The sequence below is a fragment of the Lepisma saccharinum genome, chromosome 5 (assembly GCF_977018435.1).
Source record: "Lepisma saccharinum chromosome 5, izLepSacc3.1, whole genome shotgun sequence".
NCBI classification, from domain to species: Eukaryota; Metazoa; Arthropoda; class Insecta; order Zygentoma; family Lepismatidae; genus Lepisma; species Lepisma saccharinum.
This window is the reverse complement of record NC_139233.1, coordinates 77121199-77142315: the sequence shown is the minus strand read 5'-3', so window position 1 is coordinate 77142315 and position 21117 is coordinate 77121199. Positions and strand designations below refer to the sequence as shown.

Here is a 21117-nt window from a genome sequence, read left to right as displayed (position 1 = left end):
GGTGTAATCAACTGATAAAGCTAATTTGACTTTTTTTTAAATTAGCAATTTTGACCTTTTTTTTTTAATTAGCAATTTTGACTTTGTTGCACATAAATTGTACCAGATAACTTTGAATTTTATGATTTTGATGATAATAATAACTTTGAATCTCATTTTGTTGTTACGTCTTAATGTTCTTGTAATATTAAATATTTGACGCAGTGGCGTAACAAAATCGTAAAGTACGCGTCCGCAAGAAATAAACTTGGGTCCCTCAAGTACAGTCAGCTTCTTCCAGGAAATTTACGTAATTGCTTAGAATGCCTGGTTGTGGCTGCACTTATATTAATAACTATACAAATCGATGCTCTAACTCTGAATTTTCACATATTACAACATAGCTTTCTTTGACATTTATGTATTCAAAAGAAGACAATACAAATACTTACTTATCCCTTTCCCCAAACAGAAGGCGGTACAGGATACATAGAACACTGGAAGCTAGTGTAGAGCTATCAAGGAGAAGAAACTTTCCTAAACCACTTGATTTCAGATTTAAGCACATTCCTGAAACATAGAACTTGATCAGGAAATTCGGAAGATAAATCATCTTCGTGCCCGTTACAAAGGGCAATAGCTGCGTCTGAAGTTGTAGGAACGAAGGAAGAACTGCTAATATTATCCATACCCTTCTTCAGTTTAAAACACCGGAAGCATTTAAATACCCCATACTTTGCTCCGTGGCAGTTTGAGGTGTTTTACCATTAACATATTAAAATCGGGTAGGCTATGTAAGGTCACGACACACAAGAAAAATGGATAAAAATGTCCAAAGCAATTTTTGCGTTGATGTTTCACATGAGAAATGAGAATTATTTTGACTTTTTCGGGGCCCCTTAGGCTTAGAGCTCCCGCCCGCCTCTGATTTGACGTATTCATTCAAATTATAACGTTAAACTAGAATATAAAGCCAGATAAAAAGTTCTAAATTTTATTGCCCACAAAAATTAGCCTTTTCTATCTTTCTCACTTCCATTTATTACGTTTTTCGTATCAACCTCATAGGACGCGAGGCCCCTACATGCGCGAGGACCAGGGTGGTCGCCCACTTCGCTCACCCCTTGCTACGCCAATGATTCTACAACCTCAAGGCACCTGCGCCTAGCAGAAATTCAAATATTTCCATGCGTAGTGAAATATAATGGCCGTTGGCAACACTGACAGTAGTGCTCGCCGTCTACTTGCAAGAACTACATCGAGTCTGACGGGTCTTCTTAAGACCCGGGTAATAGAAAAGCCTGGCAGGCATCGATGCCTGTGCAAAACTGTGACGTGAAGCTCGCTTGCGCGATGTCGAACACCTGGGCTTGATGTGCGTGTTGCATATTATTGTAGGCGCGCCTCCTCGCAGACGGGTTTTCTCCGGGTCTTGTGCAGATCTCTACTTGCAACGCTTCACTCTCAACACTCGTTCTAGCATCTTTTTTCAATGCCTTTCCTGACCGGACGCCGAGCAGGTTCGGCGTAAAAGACTCTATATTCCTTGCTGCCTTTCTGGAGGGAAAGCTTCGATGTCTACAGCACGAGCGTAAATGCTCTCTCATACGCCAGCGTACGGAGCAGCAGAGGTCTACCGTGATTGGTTCATTTGACCCTTCATGCTTTCTGAAGCAGACGACAGCGGTAGAATTCCTACCTGGTTCTTCGCGCTCATGCAACTCGTGATATGTGATGCTACAATACGCAATATTGACTGACGTAACTTTATCAATCTCAAATATACCGCTTCTTAATGGCCATTGCATTGTATAATTTATCGCACGAACAGCGATGTGCATTAGAAACTAAAAGATCAACACAGTTTTTGTCAAATAAGTTGAAGTCCTCGTGGTAGAAATTCAGCCTGTGGCTGCTGCTCTACCGCTTAACCCGCAAAACTATTATTTTTTTTATTGTTATTATTTTTTCGTTATTATCTAACTGCTTAATATTGTGTCAATGGAAATGTTTAGCATTCATTTGAAAACTTTTAACATCGAATTTTCTCTGGACAAAAATATTTTAAAATGTTTATCAGCATTCTCAAGATGTAATAAACAGTGGTCTGATTTGCTAATCGGCACTGTTACGTCAGTAGAGTGTACGATATTTGGATCATCCACCCACCTCCGTGTCAGAGTGCTTTGCACAGTCCCTGGTTCGAATCCCGGCGTGAGCACGGGTGTTCTTTGTCAGTGTCCCTTCATAAATATCATCAGTCATATTCATATTCGCAATTAACCAAAAGTGGTAGAAAAGCGAAGTAAAATAAACCAAATCAATCAGTAGTTGGATCATCCACAACAATGACGTCTACTGTTGTGCAGAGGCGCTTGTGATTCAGGTAGGTTTTTTTAATGACTTGCGTCATGCAGAAAGGTATAAAAAAAGGTATAAAACACCAGAGTTCAAAACATTTGTGGCATAGTGAGGCATCTAATTTTCTAGCTAAAACATGCATGGATGATGTTTTATTGAAAACCCAGCTCAATTCGGGCAAATAAACAATACATGTGGCGACTAATACCATAAGTAAATTATTAAGCAAGAAAGGGCCGACCCTTCCTTCGGACTTGGCGTTCCCACCCGAAATGTCCATGCTACGCCACTGAAAACTATCTGGGTTTCTTTGGATGAAACAACAGATTCTGAACAGAGGCGTGTTTTGTGTTTGGTATTCTTGGTGTTGAAGAAGAGAGAGATAATTCTTATTTACTCACAGTGTGAATCACTCAAGTATCGCAGATTTTTTTAATGATGTGCTGAGTCTTTTGTGGCCTTCGGGCATAGTCTATGATCGTGTGCTTCTGGTGTGTACAGATGCAGCAACTTACATGACAAAAGCTATGACGGGTCTTCAAAAATGATCCACGTAACTTGTGTGGTGCAAGAACTTCATCGTGTAGCTGAAGTGTTTCTTGCGCTTTGCCTTAAAGTAAACAGGGTAATTTCCTCTGTGAAAAAGGTGTTTGTGAAAGCCCCAAAACGCAAAGCTAAGTTTCAAAACTGTGCCATGAACACTCCCCTCCCTCCCTCCCTCCCCCGTTATAACAAGATGGGCACTTGGCTTCATGCTACAACTTACTATGCAGACAATTTTGAAGCAGTGAGCAACATTGTTGAACAATTAGATCCCAATGACGCTGTTTGTATCAAGGAGGCACAAACAGGACTGAATACAAACAGTGTTAGAGAAGAGCTCGTATTTATTAGATTGAATTTCATGTGCATTGCAGCAGCAATAAGGAAACTGGAGATAGGGGACTCTCTTCAGGAAGTGGAAAAGGTGGAACAAGTTCTGTTGAACGCTGGAAGGTCAGATGTACTCGAAAAATTTTATATGTGTTCGCGAAGAATTCTGGCTACAAGCTCCTAAAGGACATTTGCTCTATTCGTGAAGGGAAACAAAATGTGCACGGTATTCCAAGTGAACTCCACGTTTCCGATTTGTTGAAATTACAATATGCACCTATTGTTTCTTGTGATGTGGAGAGAGTGTTTTCAGAGTATAAAAGCATTCTCGTGGATTCATTCATTCATTGTTTTCTGCCTAATTGGCAGGTTTTTCACTGCAATCTCCAGCTTTCCCTGTTCTCTGCCTTACGCTTCGTAATAGCATACGACCCAGTTAATTTAATATCATCCATAAGCTGATATCTCTTTCTTCCACGGACTTTTCTTCCTTCAACCATTCCCTCCAAGGCATCTCTTAGCAGGCAGTTCCTTCTTAGACAGTGTCCTAACCAGTTTCTTTTCCTCTTCTTGATGGTCTCCAGTATTGATCTTTTTTCACCAACTCTTTTCAGTACGGCTTCGTTTCTTACCTTGTCCGTCCATTTTACACGCTCCATTTTTCGCCATGTCCACATTTCAAAAGCTTCGAGTCGTTTCTCTTCATTTCTTCTCAATGTCCAGGTTTCTGCACCATATAGTGCTACACTCCACACAAAACATTTCACTAATCTCTTCCTTAGACCTATGTCCATGGGTCCACAAAAAACATTTTTTCTTCTATTGAAAGCTTCTTTTGCTATTGCGATTCTCATTTTCACTTCTTGGTTGCAGCTCATGTCACTGCTTATAGTGCATCCGAGGTACTTGAAGCTATCCACTTGCTGGATTCTTTCACTGTTTGCTCTCACATTAATATTCCTTGGTTTCCGTCCTATAACCATTGCCTTTGTCTTCTTTACATTAATCTTCATTCCATACTGCTCACAGCTGCTGTTTAACTCTTCTAACATTCTATTTATGGTTATTTCATCCTCAGCGAATAATGCCATGTCATCAGCAAATCTTATGCAGTTTATTCTTCTTCCTCCCAATTTGACACCTCCTGTACCCTGGAAACAAGTTTTCACTATATCTTCTAAATAGATATTAAACAAAGTAGGCGATAGGCAGCATCCTTGTCGTACTCCTCTTCCAATTTCACAGCCTTCTGTCATTTCGTCTCCTGTTCTCACTTTAACTCGTTGATTCATGTATAAGTTGCTTAGAAGTCTTCTCTCTTTCCAATCTACACCAATTTTCTTCAGAATTTCTAAAAGTTTAACCCAATTCACTCTATCAAAGGCTTTCTCCAGGTCTACAAATACTACAAACACCTCCTTTCCTTTCTCTAAATATCTTTCCCCAATGGTCCTCAGTAAACCAATTGCATCCCTTGTACCTCTTCCTTTCCTGAAACCAAACTGTTCTTCCTCTAACTCGCCACTGACCTTCGAGTATAGGCGTCTGTTCAGAATTCTTAGAAGAATTTTTGCCGAGTGAGATATCAAGCTGATTGTCCTGTACTCAGAACATTTTCTGGCATTGCTTTTCTTCTGCAGAGGTATCAAAACAGTCTCCGTGAAATCTTGTGGCCAATCCCCTTTCTCATAGATTTCATTGCATAAGTGCAGTATTTCTCTTTTTCCATCTCCCAGGCATTTGATAAGTTCAACAGGAATTTCATCAGTGCCCGTTGCTTTCCCATTCCTCATTTCTTTGAGTGCTTGCTCAAATTCTTCATTCAGGATATAGTATCCTTTCTCATCATCAGGCACGTCGTCTTCATTTTCTACATTCAGACTGTCTGGGCGATTCTCTTTCTGGTAGAGCTCTTCAACGTACTTTCCCCACACATTCGATATTCCTTTTTTGTCTGTGATTTCACATCCTTCCTCGTCTTCTATCATCCACATTGTTTTCCATTTCTTCTTTTGGAAGCCCAAGCAGTTTACTTCACGATACATCAAGTCATACCTTCCTCTTTTTTCCAGTTCTTCAATTTCTTCACATTTTTGTTTCATCCATTGTTCTTTTGCCCTGTCAGTTTCTCTTCTTAGCTGGTTATTCAGTATCTTGTAATTATGTCTTCCCTCTTCTGTATTTACATTCTTCCATTTTCTCCGTTCCTCCATTTTTTCCAGCATACTTTCAGTAATCCATGGTTTCTTTGCACTTTTCCTTTCCCTGTAGCCTATTGTTTCATCCACTGCCTTCTGTAAGCAGCTTTTTATTCCATCCCACATCTCATCCTTATTGTTACAACTAGCTTTAAACTTATTATAGTTTGCTTGGAAATGTTCTGCAAATTTTTGTCTTTCGTCTTCTTCCCTTAGCTTCTCTTGATGACAGGCATAATTTTATTTTTGAGCATCTGAAACAATACGTAGTTATTAAGTGCAATAGTAACCTTTCATGCTGAGTAGAAAGAGAGACAGCTGGTGAAATTCCACCTTCTGCTAATCGTGACGTTCGGTGAAGTCAGAAGCAGTTAGTGAACTTATGATAAAGATACATATACAAAAACCATATGTAAAATATGGTCAATTGTCAATAAGGTAAGGGGTCCCTGGTTCAATATCCGGAGGGGGATATTGAAGCAGATCGGATCCCACTTTAAACTGAAGGTCCAGTCCCGATTAGCCTTTCTGTGCATAAAGTGGACTTAAAACAACAATTCAATCAATGAATCAATCAATAAGGTAAGCCAAATCATATTTTCTTACTTATGTAAACAGTGGAATTAATAAATAGTCGATTGATTGATTGATTTGTTTTACTTTACTTATCGGTTTGTGCTTCTTGGCTAATTTGCGAAAATGTGGATGAGTGATGAAATGATGACATTGATGAATGGACATTTTACAAGCAACCATGCCCGAGCGGGATTCGAACCCGGGACCCCTCTAACCACTGAGCCACGGGGTCCGGCTAATAAATAGTTACAAGCTATGGCTGAGTTTTCAGAGTTTGATCTAAATTTTTAAAATTTTAAATGCATATTTTTATGATTTAAAGAGCATATTTCAAGCATTTTAAGAGCATATTTGCATGCATATTTAAAGTTTTTTAAGTGCATAACTATCCGAAGCCTTATCACTATCTTTACCTCTCTCTTTCTTCTTTCTTGCTCTGTTTCCCTCTTTCGAACTATCTCGTTCTCACCATCTTCCACTCTCCTTATCTCTCTTATCCTTTAACTCTTCCTTCTCTTGTAAGGACTGATGGTGACATTATGAAAGCAAGTACAGAGACACAATGGTGTTGTACCTGTTAATTGTACCATTTTCCGAGGGTTTACATTACACTTTCCAAACCCGTTCGGTACGATGCTGCCTGGTTAAGGCGGGGGGAGGTTGAACTACTTTCTAGTCCGTACCAAAAGCTACTTTTGAAACAAAATATAAACAAAACTCACAATCGTCTGGAACTGTAAGGTATATAATTAGATTGATTGATTTGTTTATTTTACTTCCCTTTTCTGCCATTTTAGGCTAAACGGGAAGACCAGGATGAATGGTGATGACATGACATGAAGGGACAATCACAAGCATATATGAACGACACAAGACGAGCCCAAAGGAGGATTATACTGGCTATAGGTTGCAACAGTTCATTAATTCAAAGACATTTTTGCAATCATATTTTGTTATTTGCTTTTGCGCATAATCCGAAAAGAATTAAGAAAATTCTGTTGTACATACTTTATTCAATGTTGATATTCTTCTATATTGTTAATTGTTACTATGGTGACTGTAGAAAAATGGTGAATATACTCATGTGTTAAGTGACATTTGTCAACTTATTTTATATAATTATTGCAAGAAACTGCTTCACACAAAGGACAGTTGCAAGGTCCAGACGCTAGAGCTTCGCTAGTCTGCAAAATGCAGTACAGGGTGTACTACGTGAAAGTGAGGTTGGTATTTGCTTGTTTTGAGACAGGGTCGCCCTTGCACCACGTATCATAATTAGAGTAAGTCTTTCAACGCATAAGTATTATGAAAGCACGTTCGATGTGTGGCTGTTCGCCATCTTGAAATTCGACGACCATGTTGAATTTTTGGTGGCTGTTTTCTTCAAAGCTCATTTTCTCGAGAACCAGTTGATCGATTTTGAAGGTTTTAGTATTAAAATTAAGCTTGAAAAGTGCAGAATTCTATAATTTTGTTAGATTTCAGAAAGTTGCTCTGCTGGATACCTTGTTAAAGTATCTGATGACAGATCGGAGGACACAAAAGAGATTAGGCTAAGAAATACAGAATCCTTGACACTTTAGCATGAAGTTTGTGGAGTGGGGGCGTCAGGATTAATCATCTAGAGGTGCTGAGGGGGTGCGAAATTAAATTTAAGGGGGGGGGGCGATGTCGAAAATAAAGAAAAATGAAACATACATACATGTTTCAGCCACTAAATCAAATAATAATCATCTCTTAGTAGGCATCTATGCTTATATGACAATGAAACAGAAGAATACTAGCGACTTGCTTCATTTTTGCTTGATTTTAGCACAACGACATGTTTGGAAATTTGAAAGGAAGGAGGGAGGCGGGAGTCCAATGACATACATGGGCGACCGGAGGAAGGAATTTTTCCAGGGAGAGGCAAGGACAGCTGTCTCACTTCAATACCTAATATTCGCTGCTGAATGACACTGTAAGAGTTAAGGTTTTCGGTTTAACCGTAGATTTTGAAAAAGGAGTGCTGAAGGGTGCGCGGAAGAAAATAAAGGGGTGCGCAAGCACACCTTCGCATCCTCCTGACGCCGCCCCTGAGTTTTTGCGATATCTAATTCGGTTCAAAATGCTCCTGCATACAAGCAGGCGCGTCGCCTGATAATGTTCGCATGAGCACGTGAACACTCATGTATCTTAAATTACGTACATATTAAATGCACACACACATATATTTTTAATCGAAAAAATACTATATTTTATGTACAAGTATATACACAAAATTTACTCTGACACGTCTGATAACTTTTAGATAGTTGGAAACACTGACTCCTACGGTGTTCCACGGAGGGCGTTGAACACAATTGCTGTGCGTGTTGCATAGAGCTGACAGCTAAGGGGCTGTTGGCCAGTATACCCCGAAGATGTTCACTTCGCTGTGCGAACACTGATCCAAGCGACAATACTTCTTACATTCGGCACCAGAGTGCAGCATATACCTATACAAGGCATGTCTAGGGGGACTCGAAAAGGTCTGTGCTACATAGTTGTAAACTTTAGCGACAATTCGCTAAACCTGGCGGCTTTTAAGGGGGAGAGTCACAATTTCCCCTAGTCCTTCTTGCATTACTTCAAATATAGCGGGATTTTGGGGGGAAATTGTTGAAAAAAAATTGAACTGCTATTCTCACTTTTTCAATTGAATATGAAGTTACAAGGGAGAGGAGTAAATCTGCATTCAGTACAAAAACATTATTGTGAACATTCGTATGCGAACCGTACGCGACGCCACTGCATACAAGCACCCCATCTTTTGGCGCTAAGGGAGAAGTTCTCAAAGATTCTTCAGAGTTTGACTGAACCACAAACTACAGTCCCAGACTCGAGTGGTAGGGGAAATGACCTTACTCCACAATCGGCTGTTTTGGCCGGTGACAAGCCACTATTTTCCTCCTCTGATTTCCAGAGAAACGGTCACTGGAGGAAGATAAAGCTGGCGACTTCCAGAGCGACCATCCCCGGACAGGAGGAGGAGGGAGAGTAGAAAAATAATATCCTTCATTCCTTGGACCGGAAATGTATTGATTTGTATCGATGATGTATTGATGCGGAGGGCAGGCTTCTGGTTTATGAATCTCCCCCTTTCTTGCATCCTGTTTCACAGGCAAAATAGGACGGGCCGGAAAGAAGGGAGCGCCTCAAAAGTGAAGCCATATTTTAAGGCATTGAAACGAGATGCGTGGAGAACTCGGTCTGGGCCTTCGCCTCCGTAACGGTCGGAGGAAGATACCGAAACGGAACAGAAGAAAACAAATGTCCCCCGTCCCTGCCTACGTATGTTCTCCATTCTGATCTGCCTTCGATAGCAAAGTTTCTTCTGGTCGAGAATTCCAATAGCAATAGCCTCTGCCTCAACGCGGCGGGATACTAGCTTCGTGTGATTATTACTAGGCTGAGAAATTGCCCTAAGATGCCTTTTTCTGTCGTTTCTTGGCCAGAAAATGTTTCGCACCATTTCTGAGCGGTAGCTCAGTCGTTAGGGTGTCTGACTACCATGCGAGATATCCGGGTTCGATCCCCGGCGGGAGAAAACCGGGACTTTTTCAACCTGTTCAAGCGGCTCCGGCTCCCACCCAGCGTCGTATAAATTGGGTGCCTGGAGGAAATTCTGGGGGATAAAGACGGCCAGGGGCGTGGTGCTGATCACATCACCCTCAGCTCGGCCGAGATCAAAAAAGTGTGGGGCCCTAACCCCACACTCCTATACGCCTTCATGGCGTGGTGCAAAGCACAGGGGAGCATTTTACTTTTTTTATACATAAGTTTTATAATGCCTGTTTTTGCCAATTTTTGTCATAAGTGCCAACTATAACAGCCACCTCTTCGAGTGCCTAAAATGAGAAACGTATTTTAAGAAATCGGTCAAATATTTATGTACATTTTACACTATTTCTTCGAATTCAAGATGTCATCGAATGTAGGGCGCACCTTTTGAGAAAAACATGGTTCCAATTTAAGGCGCACAGGTGTACTTACATGCATACTGGCACTTTATTAAAATAATACCATAGGCTATAGTATTATTTCATTTATGTACATTGTTGTTACATTGTCACATTTACAATAATACCAGTAGTGGCAATTGGGTGTCAAAACAGCGGGGCATGCTTGCTTACTCTTGGTAGACAAGAGTAAAACACTTTAGTGTAAACAACACTTCCAAATTAGTTTACTTTCTGAAATGGAATCGAATTTAGCTAGATTGATAATAATCTCAAGTTACACGAGTTGAGATGCAAGAGAATTAGCCTGGTTTCCAATATCTTAATTTACCTTTTTCTCTGTTGAATACATTTTGACACCTCGTATTGAACATGGCGATGGTCAATTTGCTTTGTAATATATATACATCCCACTTCACCTTCCTATTTAAGAGATGAAAATTTGGTTCAAAGTGCACAACAATCTTCACTTGATGGTTTGGTTTCACTTCCAGTAAATTGGTTGCTTTCTGAGCTTCATATCTATCATTATTTAACTCTACAAAATATTTGAACCAAGCTATGAAGTTTCAACATCATATCTGTCTTGGTTCAAGTGTAGTGATGGTGACATGACAAACTTGATGTTTTGTTTGCATCTTCCACACTATTGAGTATTGAGCCTTCCTGAAGACGTTACGCTGTCGTTTTTTATTCAAAGGACTCCGGGTACGATCCTCGGCATATAATGGTTAGGGTACTACTTTAAAGTGTTCGTCCATTCCCGATTAGCCCATCTGAGCATACATTTGAGTTAAACATTGGCACTGCACTGTTTAGTACCTCACAGAAACTATCAACTCCTGGTGCGCCAAAAGGGCAACCAGGCTGAAACTTTGCGACAGTACCTATGGGACCTCAGCTATCCTATAGATGCAGAACCCCAACCTCCTAATTAGAGGAGTCTCCTGTATCAAGTATCCTGTCCCCCGTAATCTGGGTACTGTGAAACAGACAGTGTAGAAGTACTATTTACATTTTTGTTATTATTGTGTATAAAGATTAATGTAATGTATTAATTGTAATGCAAAAATTAAGGATGAATAATCTATACAATTGTAAGGTTCATTGGTTCTTAATTCTCATAATTAGGGGACGGATTTTAAGGTGCAGCACCCTTCAAAAAATATAGCTGTTTTCATGAGATATGTGTTTTAGGACATGAAATCAAGTAAAATAAACACACTTTGTTGCACATTTTTCCACCTCTTTGATGCTTCAACACCTTTATCCTTCCATTTCTTTCGTGTTTTGTTAAAAGATTGGACAGAAAAATAATTGATTCTCACTCTTCTTGAGCAGATACATAAAATCCTATTGTTTCATTTTGTAGAGCAGAACGAGAGCTATAAAATGGTATAATATAATCATTGCAGCCCCAATAGTTCCCAAGATAATGCTGCAAAACCCGCGAGAGAAAACACAAACTTCAACAAAGCCTATTCGGCAGAACCACAGTTCTCTATGAGGTCCGCGCGCATTATATACAGAAGGCACATTTTCAGAATCTTTTTTTCTCTTTCCCAACCATAATTTTGCACCTTAAAATCCTTTCCCTACTCATAATAAATCCTCATACAAGAAGACGTAATTCATGAATTGCTTCGGAAGATCCAATCAATGTTAATTTATTTAAATATGTATTCTATAAAAACATCTAAATTTGCTTTACAATGAGAAAAGATGAAATAGATTTCGATTTGCAGTTGTATATGATATTAATGATTTCTACTATAGGTATTTTCTACTCTTATGACGACCGGTCCAAGTTTTTGCAAGGAAAATGGGGAACGGGAATTACGCCGCAGTCCAACCAGACAACAGCGGTGGCGCCGAGATTTACGACGCGCCGGGAAGAAGTATTACGTGAACTGCTGCGTTTCATATCGTGCTGGATTGGTCGCTTCCCCGCTCCCCACTTCCCTTGCCAGCATGTAGGGAGCCCGCCGTAACAGCAGAAAAGACCTTTAGTTAATAATTATAATAATAAAATATAATAATATAAGGTAGGTGTGCGCAATTTCGCCACGTTAAGCTTTGAACGACCGTTACAAATTCCTGATAAGTATGATGATAACGTCTGTACTGGAAATTGATAGTATATATGTTACGGTATGTGTGGAAAAAAAATCACGTTCATGCGCTATTAATCAGGTACTTCAAAAGACAAAAGAAAAAAACCTTGCAACTGGCGAAATTGCATACACCCTGTACACAATTTTGCCACCCACTGTAAACAGAGGGGACAGGACAAACCGCGCTACAAAACAAACATATTTTCACCCCATAAATATAATGAAAAAGTATAGATAGTAATGACATACATAATATACAGGGTGGACCAAAAGTCCCTTATCACCCCTTGCAAAAATCGTTTTAGTGGAAATTGATGAATAACAACCATGTGTGACCACATTAGGCCTAGGGGAAAGTCATAAGGGGGGGGGGTGCCCTTGACGGCGGCCATCTTGAAAGCCGCCATCTTGGATACAAGTCCAGTTTTGTAAATAGGAAGGTAGGCATGCGATACATGGCGAAATTGCAAGCACTTCCAATGACTACACAAATGGGGTGAAAATATGACTCTCAATGTATACGACACAACACTACACATATCATTGTAGGCAGAAAGCGTTCGTCTTCACAATGCAATACTTGCTACATAGCTTCGAACCCTCCTTCCTGGACAAAAGGACCGCACTTTGTTGCTCTCGATCTTATAACAACGCTACGTCTTGCACACACAATGGCTGCCTGTCTTTTCCGTCTAGCTCCTCCCCATCAAAATGAGACAAAACACGATCAGCGTGCGCTACCTACCTATACACTAGCACCATCTGCCGACTTAGGCCGACGTGTTGGGAAATACAGGTATCTGGCAGAATTGAAAACATGGCGAAATTGCGCACACCCACCTTAATAATAACCCGCACCCCCATAAAGAAAGTGATTTTTTCTTCAGATGTTCCCATTTCATGTTTACATGAATCCCGCAATGGTATACATCCCTCCCCCGGCTCCATTAGCAAAGTAAAATGTTTAATTACCACACTGTATAAGAAAACACTTAAGTATTTTTCAGTACAATGAATGAAGGTGATAAGTGGAGGTGCAAGCACAACAATGAGTAATATTATGTATATGCACACCTGGCAGCACTTATTCTGAATGTCGTGATTCCATGTGGGCTACAGAATTATGAAGAATAGCGAATCAGAAATTATACACTTCAATATAAGTCTTCTTCTTAACACTCTTTGAAATGGTTTTAAAATTAAATTATATGTTTCAAAACACATTACTTTTATTTATATATCATTTATGTACATAAATAACTATGCAACAACACAGGAAACAAACATATCTCATCAAAATTATTCTACACAACGTTTTCACAACACATTAATATTCACCAAGGTTCTATGAAAAAAAATGGAATTATTTGTTCTTTTTCCTATTGTTCATCGTGTCAAGGTGTGAAATTTTATTTAGTTGCTGTTAAAACCGCATCTCTTATACTGGAATAGAAATTACATGGACTTGTCTATAAATTATAAATTTAATGCACATGAATCTCAAGGTCGATACACGTGGTTTTTGTGTTTGGTGAATGTCTGGTGTGACGTAGGTTGGAGGTTGGGAATTTTCGTGTTAACGTGACTGACTCACTCACTCACTCACTGACATAAATGTTCTCCATGAAGGAAGCCCCGGAGGCGAAAAATGCCCGATTACGACCCCCCATGAAATCGTCCCAAAAGGCCGAGAAAATTCAAAAATCGCTCAATTAGCCCTTCTTTAAGGGTGAAAATGCCCTTTTTTCACGTCCTTTGCAACCGTTGCCACGGACATTTTTTTCAGCACACATTATTTCCTTCAATTCTTAATTGTCGAGATACATTATATTTCTCACAGATCTACAACACACAGATGAATCAATTCCTGGCTTTGAAAAGGTGTCTCAAATAAGGGTGACATCTACATAATGTGTTTCAGCCCAGATACAATTACGTATATATTGGTAAACTCAATGCAAAAATATTATCTACATCGTGGTTGTTTTAATTAAATATTTAGAGGTATAATAACAAACAATTGTTTAGAGAGTTTGCCGTGCTTGTTGTTCACCATGGAAACGGACGTTTCTAGGGAACTTAAAGAAAGTTTATTTTTTTCCCTAAAAACTACTGTAACTGAATTATACTAGACATTTCGTATTTCAAAATACGAGCGTCAGAATTTATTACAGACGCAAGGTAGGAATTTGGGGGGAATGACGGAAAACAGTTATTATCCAATTACGTTAAAAAATGTGAAAATGACAAAAGACGTAAATATTGCATTTTCAATTTAGTGTTGCTATTGAATTCATTTATGCAAAAACAACCAACTAATTATCTTGAAACGGTTATTACTTACTCAGTTCATTATTAAGAAATTATACAATACTCTTTTGAATATTTGTACCTTACCTATCAGAGCCCATACACACAAAAGTAACTTTCGAAACTTTTCAAATTAGCGAATACACTTGTTCCCCATCATCCAATACAACATGCAGACATTTTACCCCATCTATAATATGATTACGCCCACAACGTGGCCGAAGGTCACGCATGCGAGCGTACAAGACGTGGCCAAAGGCCACGTCGAAAGTACGCGCGTATATAATATAAAGGTCTATTTCATTAAATGTAGCTTGATTTATTTACTATCATTGACACGACGAACTTAATAGGATCAAGAATACCGCTACATCTCTTATAGTTTGACAAATCGTTTATTCTAGTGAATACAATGGACTCAACAATGAACAACAATACTCCAGTCTTGTGTGTTTTCTTTGATACTAAATTAATATTCTTTTACTATTTTATCACATTCTTTCAGTTGTTTAATTTACATATTCGGGAGTATACCCTTCAACGACAGACTAGAACGGTGTATATAAGTCAATTTCTATCGGGAGACGGTCTTTTCAAGTCGAGACTTGCTTCAGAGAGGAGCATCACTTGGCAGTGCCTAGTCTGAGATATGCTTTATCAGACAGAGAAATATAGAGAAATATTTCATGATGAAAAAATTCTTCATTGAACAGTATTAATTATATTTTTAAGGTAAGATAATAATTCTCACTTTTCTCAGTGATCAGGAAAAATTAGTAAATGTTTGGTCGACTTGTCATTGAGTTAATCATGAACAAAATTTTCATAAACTTCTCACGGTCTTGAATAAAATTTTAAAAGTATCAAACCTTGTAGAGGTCTATAAGAGAGCCTTAAAAGTGATTAAGAATCTGTGTATAAATACAAGTGTAGTCATACTTTGTCCAATGGAAGAACTCTTGAGAATGGAATTTCTTAGACACTTTTTAGAAAGGTTATTTTTGTAGTAAATTCTTGCACATACCTGCTGACAATTTGAAATAATTTTCTGGACAATTATTTTGAGTTTGTAGTTCAAACTTGGAATGAAAATAATGTTTCTAGCTTATTGATTGGGTTTGTTTGTTAACGGAACGGAAAGTAGAACTACCGTATATGTATATGAAATAGTTAATCTTAGAGGGAGTTCCTACACTGAAGTAGGAGCTACGAGTTGCCTGAACCACATTGAATATGCACCCTGAAGGGGTGTAGGGCCACCGGACATCGCAAATGTTCTAATTTGATTCTGCGTGTTCTAAAATGTGTAAGCATATAACGTGTAGCTGCTACCTCGATGAGAGCTCCCTACTTTTAACATGATCAGCAAAACAATTCATTTAAGTGGTAAATCTGTCAACAAGCGTACAAATCTCCTCAATTCGTGGCATTTGTAATGAACTATTGTCACTATTTCTGATGTATTTTTTGCTCCGTTATGACAATATTGATTTCGAGATCTTTATGTTCCTCGCTATTAACCACCAAATTTTATACTGAAGCGTCCAGATGGTGGTTAAGAAACAAAATCAAGTCGTGTTCATTGGTGATGGCGTCTAGGGTGTGAAGTATGTGTAAACTTGCCTGGTCGATTATGGTAGTTTTGTGTACATATTTACAGTAAAAGAGGTGTTCAGCATTTATACCTGTAGTCTTACAAGGGTATTGTTTTAGAGTTGGAGATTATTCAACAAGGATCACTGTCTTTGAGACAAGATTACATCTTTCCTAACAAAGATGGATTCAGCATTGTCTTAGAACACTTTGTTCAAGCAATTTCTTCCATCTGTCGTCTCACAACTTCACTGGACATCAGATGATGATGGCGCCGATGAGGGCCTCTCCGCATTGGCCTCCCTGATTTCATCCCACCAACCGCTGATGGACCTACCCGGAAGTACCTGGTTCTCCCTTACCGACGGAAGAACCGGAAGTGGTTTTCATATCACGTGCGTGGCGGACAAAGAACTTCCGGGAGAACCGTGCGCACCGTAGTGGTCGTCGGGCTTGACCAACAAGTAAGCCACGGGCCTCTTGATGTCCTGAGAGGACCCGAACCCGGGCCCGCAGCCGCAGGGGACGACGCACGGTCCGGCCAGGCCCGAGTACGGGTGCGCCAACCCGGACATGAGACTGGACGAGTAGAGGGAGTTGCTGTAGAGGGCGGAGAGATCGGTCGACGTCACTTTGGCTCCGGAACTTGGCGACGAGGTGGAGGGACTCGTGGCCGACGCCGCCGCCGCGGCCGCCGCGACGGAGCCGAGGTCTTCCCTCAGTTTCTCCTCGCTGAGCTTGGCCAGCGTCGCCGCGTCCAGGCGCGGGTACAGTGGGTACGGGAACGGGTGGAACAGCGACCGCGGGAAGTCTCTCATCTTGTCCAGGTCCGACGTCAGCAACGGAGGAGCGGGCATTGGAGGTAGGAGAGACCGATGCATGCCGTGTAGAGGGTCCATGGTTGGAGAGAGCAGCGGTAAGGAGAACGGGTACTTCGGGTCCTTCTTCAGCATCGACTTCGGCTTCCTTCTGGGTCTGTACTTGTAGTCCGGGTGCTCCTTCATGTGTAGTGCTCTGAAATAAGAGGCAAATGCCATTAAAACTCTCAAAGATCAACATCTTTTTTATGTACGTGTGATTTTGCTGAAACATTTTATTATGTTCAGTTTCAGAAAGAAACAAAAACATGACCATTCGACAAATATAACATAAATAAGGATTCAATACTTCATTGAGGAAGATGCTTTATTTATCACAAGGAAAATATAATAGTAACCAAATTATCCATCGCATTTATATCTAGTTTCATTTGCGGAATAGGTGGTTCGACAGCTGAAAAGAATACGCCAGAAGCAGAAAACGTCTTCTAGAGCATCAGTGCATCCTTTCTTTAGATGTCAAAGCAAGGAGATTAATAACATGAATGGACTCTTTCCCTGTTGCATTTGTAGTTAGCTGCCCAACAACCAGTGACGTGCGGTGACGTCGACACTTGGGGTAGCAATGAGTGGCGTGCCCAACGGATCATAATCCCCCGCCCTTTTAGGGCCCAGTATTCCTAAAAGAAGAACGTCAAATACAGGAAAAATTGCAAGGTTAGGAATGACTACAAAAAATTGTACACATAACTTCCACCCACTTTCGAAAATCTAAAACGATTTGATTTGACTACTGAGCCAGAGATGCCGGGTTTGAATCTCGGCTTGGCAATGGGTGATCTTTGTGTGTGGCCCCTTCATCAATTTTATCGTATCGTCTTCGCGATTAGCCAAATATGGCGGAAAGCGAAGTAAAATAAACCAAATCAAACAATCAATCAATGAATGATTTGATTTGATTCGCTTTTTTGATACATTTGGTTAATCGCGAAGATGATACGACAAAATTAATGAAGGGACAAACACAAAGAACACCCATGTCCAGGTAGGGGTTCGAACCCGGAACTCCTGGTGTTGTAGCGCGCTGCGGTAACCACTCCCCCACGGTTGGTTGATTTGATGGTTGATTTGACGTTTTAAGTCCATTTTATACACAGAAAGGCTAATCGGGACTAGACCTATAGTTTAATGTGGGATCCGAACCACTATATACCTCCATCGGGTACAAATCCTGGACCACTTGCACTCCCCCACGGAGGTCGGCCGACAACAAACATGTGAGAAAGGCGCTAACCATTCGGATACGAGGGTATCGGTAAAGCAAAGTGCATTTTTCCTGAGTAGTAATTTTCAATTGAATTTTTGAAATATCATCTTTATATATGATTAACGTTTTTTTCAAAAATTTTGCATTGCTTGATTTCCTAATTTCCCTATCTCACGATGTCGTTACTGAAGGATCCGGACTCGAGCCCTGGCCTTTGCATGAGTGTTTCTTTGCAACCACCCTTCACCCGTTTAATGTATTCAATGTTCATTGTCATGATAGAAATTAGGTAAAGTGATGGAAGAGAGAAGAAAATACAAATAATTTCCTCCCAGTGCATCTGCAGGGCACTGTGAAATCAGGAGCCTAGAATTCTCTGTTTATGATTGTCCCTCACGACTTTCCAAGCTCTTAGCTACTTATTCCGATTAAATCTATACAGCTAGAAAAAGCAATGGGTAACAAAACACACCTTTAAACAAACCTTTTTTCTACTTTCTTCAATGATATTCATTTGGCTTTTTGAGTTCTGGGATACATTTTTCATTTCTAATTTTTTCATTATTCACTGCAGGCAGAGTACAACACATAAGGACAAGAATGCTGGCTCGTCACGAATTCCGGCCTGAATTATTCTTTGTGATTGTGAGGTCCGTTCATCATATCATCACTCATCCTCATTTTCGCGATAACTAAATGTGGCAGAAAAGCGAAGTAAAATAAAATAAACCAAACCAACAACAAGAATTAGAACGCGCGTTCACTTGCCCAAATAAATACATCCGTATTTATGATTGTTTAGCTTATCCATTTTTTTTATTGGAGGCCAAGAGATTAGTATATTTGAATAAAACACTACTAAAACGAGAGCAAGAGAGAGCGTGAGCAAATATTTGTTATTTAATCATTATATATTCCATATTTAAAAAAAAAGCATAAAATTTTATCTGCACATAAGACGTTCCAATTGCATAAATAATAAAAGTACATCCCATATTATACATACATATTGTACAACGTGTAAAAAGTGGTGTAAATACAGAGAACAGAAGTAGTGCAGAAAAATTTCCCCTTAGTTCTTTAGAGGATTTACAAAGGAAGCGAAGGGAATCCAATCCCCTATCTGTCCTATAGGAGATAGACTGGAGGACCTGAAACCACAGGCTTTCAACCATTGGAGCGGGGGCGAGGGGGCAAGGGAGGTAGAGGCAGAAATCTTCCCTTTCCCTTGGAAAACCCGTTTCTACCTGGAACTGTGAGGCGGAGAAAGAGCGAGCTAGGCCGCTGAACGCACCGAGGGACAAGAAGCGCGTGAAAAAAAGTGTTGCATATGAACTGTGGCTTCAACAAAACAATAAATATTGTGATTTGAAATAATTAGAGATTTGAGATTGATTGATCTATCTCTGCTAGACTAGCTACTCCGCATTGCACGTCACTGCCAACAACAAGCAAAAACGCGTTGTTAACTATCAGCAGAGATAACTTTCTTGTGATTTTCAGATTAGAAACGATGCAGGCAATATCATTCTCATTTACTGCATCCTTTGTCCAATAATTGTATGATTTAAATTTACTGCAACTAGCTTTAACTTACGAGTGTATATTTATTAAATTATGTTAAAAAACGAACAATTATTGCCAAATGTACGTCAAATTTGTAATATTCCTGCTTGCACTGCTGCATACACGATTCAATTTCTGTAATGACCGGTAAGAATATTAAACATATTCACTAACGATACAGGGTTATATCCGATAGCGTAGTGACTATCGCCGCCAACTTGCACTTAAGTGGCCCTAGATTTGATTTCCGTCAGAAAAACATTACAGAGTTGTTGGGATTTTAATTAAACTGTAGATCTAGATCAGAGTCTATATCGCTTTTGACATTTTATCTTAGGGTTTGTGAGAAGTATGGAAACATTATTTTTTCTATTTCGATTATTTCTCGTCGGTTTTTTTACCACTTGGGTTAGTGGCGACGATGGTGGTGTACAGGTGAGAGAACCAATGCAATGTCTTAACCAGAGTTCGACCCTGGTATACCCTTGGCTTACTAGTGCATTACGCTGACCACTACGCCACGGAGGGCGGCAAGTACACCAGTACCTTTAACACTGACTTACATTGCAATACATTGTTGAAGGCATCGAACGGCAATTTGGAAACCACTCACGCAGCAGAAACATCTCAAAAGGCCAAATGGTTGTGTAAACAGAATTTCCGAAATTTTAACTCGAAAATACACTCCAGTGAGTGACGCACGTGAACGCCTCCAAAATGCACAACAATATGCAGTATTGGTACGTACTTGCAAGGCATATTCTTATGCAAAGAGACAATAATCCTATAGGGAGAGAGATAAATTTCGAAACTTCCTTGCAAAATTTATGACACCGTGTGTCTCCTCAATTTTATTTTCATCTCTTGATTTACGGTATGTTTGCACTTAGCCTCCCAACTCCAGTTTCTCTATTGAGAGTTGTGTTAGCACACCATCTGCTTCTCGGGTGACAATAAGTTTAATCTACTGATTCTCCCCCTCTTTTGCCACCCCTTCAATCGTGCTCCCCCTACCTTTTTTCCCGCGCTTCACAAATTGAATATCGTTTAATCGGAGGAGGACCGTGAAATGTGTGAAGGGGGGGAAGGGAAGGGGCGAAGACTTCATTATCGACACCAAGAGTTTATTGCGGCGAATGGTCGTCCGAACCACTTAAAAGTTCACTCGGCGTATTTTGTTTCGGTAATAAATTCACCCGTGGTTTCGAGTGACAGCGGGGACGCAACAATAGGTCCCCCATTGTTGCGTGCAAGACCGCAACCGTAAATCACTTCTTGCAAAAATATGAAACTCGATTTTACAGCCTGGAAGGACAACGCTGGTGATGAAGATTTTAGGGCCATTGCAGAGGTAGCCAGACAACCACTGTCAGCGAGTAGATAGTGCACCAAATACATATCGAACTGACTGCAAGAATATAACTTGGCACAACGATTAGAGTTACCAGACGTCCTCTTTTAGCCGCACATGTCCTCTTTTTC

At 40.0% G+C, this 21117-nt stretch overlaps 1 protein-coding gene across 1 annotated transcript in view; it reads right to left on the bottom strand.

The window, feature by feature from the left end:
* Positions 1 to 13390: 13390 nt before the first annotated feature.
* LOC145987896 (uncharacterized) overlaps positions 13391 to 21117 on the bottom strand; it is a 121232-nt gene continuing 113505 nt past the window's right edge. Inside the window, exon 2 of the mRNA XM_083122687.1 lies at positions 13391 to 16998. Within this exon, the coding sequence (XP_082978813.1) occupies positions 16371 to 16998 (628 nt within the window). The 3' untranslated portion in view covers positions 13391 to 16370. The remainder of the gene's footprint in view (positions 16999 to 21117) is intronic.